The 5,121-nt window shown below is 65.7% G+C and overlaps 1 protein-coding gene across 1 annotated transcript in view; it reads left to right on the top strand.

Annotated features, from left to right (window-relative positions):
- The window catches only part of ESPN (espin), a 31,454-nt gene that overhangs the window by 19,316 nt on the left and 7,017 nt on the right, over window positions 1-5,121 (top strand). Inside the window, exons 7-10 of the mRNA XM_023535620.1 lie at window positions 2,417-2,560; window positions 2,627-2,788; window positions 2,879-3,101; window positions 4,370-4,396. Of these exons, the coding sequence (XP_023391388.1) occupies window positions 2,417-2,560; window positions 2,627-2,788; window positions 2,879-3,101; window positions 4,370-4,396 (556 nt within the window). The remainder of the gene's footprint in view (window positions 1-2,416; window positions 2,561-2,626; window positions 2,789-2,878; window positions 3,102-4,369; window positions 4,397-5,121) is intronic.

Genomic DNA, 5,121 nt, shown 5'->3' with positions numbered 1-5,121 from the left:
CGCTCACTGGTCCACAGCCCAGCACCAGACCTGGGCTGATGGAGGGCAGTGGAAGCCAGGACTGCCTACTTTGTGGGCACAGGGCAGGGGTCCCCGGGCCAATGACCTGCTCAACAGTCCACATTCCTGGCCAGCCCATGGGAGCTCAAGGCTGGGCACTGGGGTCAGGGATATGAATGAGACAAAGCCACTGCCCTCTGGGGAGCTGGAGGGCTGGGAAGGGGTAAGGAATATATAGCTAGACAGCCCTGGCCCTCAGGGAGCTGGGTCCTGGTCACCTCTCGCATAGAGTAGCAGGGCAGTCATGGAGTCGGCAGGGAATGAGTGCAGACCGCCTCTCCGCAGATCTACTGCGCCTGCCGCCCCAGGCTCAGGTGGAAAACGCCTCCTAAGGGAGGTACCTTCTGGGTGGGAGATGCGGGACGTGTCACTGTGAGGGCAAGGGCCGGGAGGAGGTGGCAGCAAAGCTACAGAGCGCTGGGCAGGACTTGGCACTCAGGGCTGAGGGAGGGGTGAAGCAGAGGCTGACTCCCCAGTTTGGGGCTTGGGATCCTGGGTGGATGGAAGCACCACGCCTGAGATGGGAACCCTGGCAGAGAAGGAAGCTCGCGAGTCCAGTGTGGGCACAAGGTGCCCAGGATGGCAGGGCCTCTAGGATCCTGGCTGGGGCTGGAGCAGGGGCGGGGGCAGAGGGCTGGACTGGACAGCTCTGAGAGTCCTGGGCAGGGAGGCCTGGGAGGGCCCTGGGGTACTGGCCAACGGGACTGAGCAAGGCTGGGCTGAGAGGTGGGGGGACAGCCACCCTCGGGTGTGAGGTGGAGGCCCCCAAGGGTCCTGTGGGAGCCCTGACCTTGTAGATCTCTCTCAAGCCCAAGGCAAGCCACTCCAGGGCCAAGCTAAGTAACCAATTCCCACAGGTGACCCAGGTCGCAGGGCCACACGGCGGGGGAAGGGAGGGATGTAGCCTGCACAATGACTCCACCCGCCCCCTTTCATGTCATCTCAGCCTGAGCTCTGCCAGGCTCTCCTTTCATCTCCGGCAGGTGGGGGCCCAGGAGGGGCCTGCATGGGGCTGAGGCCCAAGCAACTGTCCCCACCAGGGCCCTGCCCAAACCCACAAGACAGGTGGCTGCCCTATGCCCCCTCCCCTCCCCGAGCCAGAGCACCGGGACTGCAGTCCCCGGGCCCCTCCTGCGTGTGTGCGTGCCAGGCCGCAGGCTCCCGACCGCTCCACAAAGCGTTCTTTGTGTGCCCGCAGCGCCCCCAGCCCCCTGGCCTGGTTGCCTGACCCGCGGGAGCAGGGTCGTGGCGTCTTCGCCTCGAGGCTGCAGGGGGCGCCGAGGGGGCGGGCTGGCCCAGAAAACAAATCCTGCGGTGTCCCGTTTCCTGCAACGTGAGCCGGGTCACGCGGGGCGTGGAGGGTCCAGGGCCACCACGGGGACGAATGGGCTGGGGCTGGGGCAGGGGACAGCCCCCGCCCGATGACCAGGCCTTTGGCCCCCGCTGCCTCCCGTCCTCCTCTCGGGGCTGGACTTAGCGGGGGTCAGCTGCAATAGGGCGGGCGCTGCGCTGTCACTTGAGCCGCCTTGCCGCCCCTGAAACCCGAGGCTTGGGCGCAGGCGTCGGTGTCGCTTACGCGGATGGCGATGGTTTCCAGATGCGGGAAGGGAAGGGCAGGGTCGTGACCCGGAACCCAAGGGGGCCGAGTTGGGGGTACTTCACTGCCCGCAGTCGGGCCCTCATTCTGTCTGGGCAGATGGAGGGATGGGGTAGGGAGTGAGGATGAAGGCCCGGGTGCACCCAGTGGAGGGAGAGCGGCGTAGGGGGCGGAGCCACATCTGGCCCGCGGGGCAGGCGCGGCGCAGCCGCCAGGTGTGGCGAAGCAGTCGGCGCCCGGTGGCACCCACCCCCCCACTGCTGGGGGGCGGTCAGCCCAGGATTGGCGGGCCTGGGTGATGTCAGGCCGACAGAGCTCAAAGGCGCGGGCGGGCACGGGCTGGGCTGTAACCTGAGAGGAAGGATCAGGTAGCGCAGGTGTCGGGTCCATGCCGCCCCCGCCACCAGGTGCACAGCGGGGGCCACCGGCACAGGCGCAGGTAGGAGCAGTCCCAGCCGCGGGCCGGGCGGCTGAGGGCTCTGGGCAAGCAGGAGTCTTAGAGAACAAGGAACTCGAGAGGGCTGCCTCAGGGCCGAGAACCCCACGAGAGGGTTCCTCGAAGACTTGGGGACCATCAGGACGGTGTGGCTCTAAGAACTTGGGTGCGGCTGAGGTTTTAGCACTGGCTAAGCTGGGAGCTGCCCCTTCTTCGGCTCCCCCTGGCGCCTGGGTTGGGCCACCCCGCCCCTGGGCCCGCCCCTTCTAGCCTCAGTGGGGGCCTCTGTGCCCCTTGGCCGGTGCCCAGACCCCTCCCTGTAGGGCCAACCAAACCTGCCCTTCTACCGAGGCTTCTATGACCCTCGCCCCATCCTCGCTCTGGGAACAGGAGGGTCTAGGAGCACGGCTGGCTGCACCCTTCGACAGCCGCTGTCCGCGAGCCCCCGGGATGGTGAAGAGCTGGGGGTGGGGCGGCGTGGGAGGCAGAAGGGACAAAGGCCTGAACCCCCACACCCTGTCGTCTTCCCTTAGCTGAGCTCCCGCGACGGCCGCAACGGGTTGCGGAGACAGGACTCAGCCCGCAAGCCCCGCGCCTTCAGCAAGCAGCCCAGCACGGGGGACTACTACCGCCAGCTGGGCCGCTGTCCCGGGGAGTCGCTGGCCGCACGCCCGGGCATGGCACACAGCGAGGAGGTGCGTGCCCGCCAGCCTGCACCCGCCAGCCGCCCCGGACCCGGCCCGGCCTCCCGCTCCTCACTCGCTGGCCCCTCCGCTCCCCCGCAGGCGGCGCCGCTCCCCGGGAACCACGTGCACAACGGCTGCGCTGCAGACCCCAAGGCGTCCAGGGAGCTCCCCCCGCCGCCCCCGCCGCCCCCGCCGCCCCCGCCGCCCCCGCCGCCGCCGCCCCTGCCCGAAGGCCTGAGCTCGCCGCCGCCTGCTCCCCCTCTGCCTTTCGAGGGCGCCGGCCCTGGCTGCGGGCAGCGTCGCTCCTCCTCCTCTACTGGCAGTGAGTAGGGGCTGGTGGAGGACTGGGGGGGGGCGGCGCTAGCCCCAAAGTGGGAGGGAAACCTAGACAACGCCCCCTCCCCAGTTGCGACTGCCCAAGTGCTTCCACTTTTCCGACTGTTCTTTCTGCAGCCCCTTCCCCAGTGAGGACTAGACCCTAAGGGAAGGCTCCGCCAAAGCAGGACTGGGCTGTGTGACCTGGGGCCAGTCCCTTTCCCTCTCTGGGCCTGCCTCCCAGATCGGGTGCCTGGTGTTTCAGATGGGCTGGTGCTGGAGGGAAGCTCTAGGTAGCGCTAGCGTCAAGGAGGGGGGCCGCTAGGCAACCTTCTCCCTGCTTCCTATCTCTTCTGACTCTTCACCTCTCTCTGGTTCTTCCAAGCTAGCTACAGCCCCGGGTCCTTCTCAGATGCATCAGTGACTCTTCCTAGCCAAATCTCCCCCAGGGGCCCCAGGGCCTGGCTATGAGGGCAAAGCCAGTGACCCATCGTGCCTTGCCCCTCCTGGTGGCTTTCTGGGGCATCCTTTTTTAAGAGCTAGACTGGTGACCAAGATTCCTGGGCTTCTCTTCTGTAATACGGGGCAGGCTCCTGCCCTTCGCGGTTTCTGGAAGTCCCAGGAAGGTGGTGGGGCCTGGGTGCTCATGCTCCTACCCCAGCCTGGCAGGGGGCGTCTATACATTCATTGTGAGAACCATGCTCAGTGGCACCGCCCAAAGCTTCATATCCCTGACTAGGAGTGGAGGGGCAGGGCAGGGTCCAGGGTAGGGTCAGCCGGGCTCCCTCGGGTACCTAGGGACCTCCATGCCCTGAAGACCAGAGCCCATGGCAGCATGTCTACCGCCAGCCGAGCCTCCAGAAAGGCCCCCAGCTTTGGGGTCAGCGTCTTCCCTGGAGCAAGGCTGAAGCTAGGAACAGAATCGAAACAGACTCCCAGCTTCTCCAGACACCCTTTCTCAGCAGAGCTTGGAATGGGTGCCCTATCCCAACCCGATGCCAAGATCGAGGCCCTTGTTAGGGGGTCCAGTTCAGCCCTCAGGGGCAGCAGCAAAGCTGGGAGGTGGGCAGTCCATCCTTGTGGAACCCCAGAGCAGCCTGAGCCAGGGTCAGATGGGCTGGAAAGTTCCTCCTCCCCTCTTCCCCCTCCTCTGCACATCTCGCTCCCCTCCTCCTGTCCTTCCTGGCCCTCTCACGCTGTCCCCGCTGGCCTGGCCTGACCCTGGCCCCCTCCGTCTCTTAACTCCACTGTCACTTCTCTCCTTTCCGTCCCTAGAAGTGAGAGTCCTGAGGCACAGGAAGAGTGAGTAGCTGCGTGCGCGGCTCCTGGCTGAGGCGCAGGGTGGGGATGAGGCGAGCTCAGGAAAGGGGAAGGGCCAGGGGCCATCAGGCGGAGGGTCCTGGATGCCGCAGGCGGGGCCTCCCACCCCACACTGACCCTCTCAGCCCCACCGCACCTGCGTGCATGAACTCTGCATCCAGCTAATGGTTCCTTCCTCCTTCTACTGCTCTGGGATCCCCAGCCTGGGGAACCCAGGGGCTGGCTGCTTGTTTTGTCCCCCTCACTCCATCCTCGGGCTCTAAAGACAACCCGCCCCAAACCCCAGTCACCTCCGCTGGCCTAGTTGAAAAATGCAAACTCTGCTTCAGGCATTTGCATGTTACCTCTGCCGTGGCCCTCCCACGGTGCCCCCACCCCATATCCTTAGTAAGGGCTCATCTGTCCTGGGTCCCGCAGAGCAGAGCAGTGCTTTGCCATAAGTGTGCTCCGGGCTTGCAACCAGTGTGTCCGCATGTGCATCTGTCCGTGGGTTTTTAGGGGGGAGGGGACTGGCTAGCTTGTAGTGCCCAGGGTCCCTAGTTCGAATAGCCCTAGAAGCTCAAGTGACTCAGTCCAAGGGTCACTGGGCTTTGCTGATGTAGAGAGAAGGCCGAAGGGAGACTCCACCCTGGCAGACTGAGCCAGGGAACCCGGAACAAAGGTCGGGGGGCTGGTCCCAGGTAGTGTTTTGGAGCTGAGCAGTCAGT

This window comes from Pteropus vampyrus, unplaced genomic scaffold (genome assembly GCF_000151845.1).
Source record: "Pteropus vampyrus isolate Shadow unplaced genomic scaffold, Pvam_2.0 Scaffold142, whole genome shotgun sequence".
Classification (NCBI taxonomy): Eukaryota; Metazoa; Chordata; class Mammalia; order Chiroptera; family Pteropodidae; genus Pteropus; species Pteropus vampyrus.
Note: the sequence above shows the minus strand (reverse complement) of the source record. Positions and strands in the feature narration are given on the sequence as shown.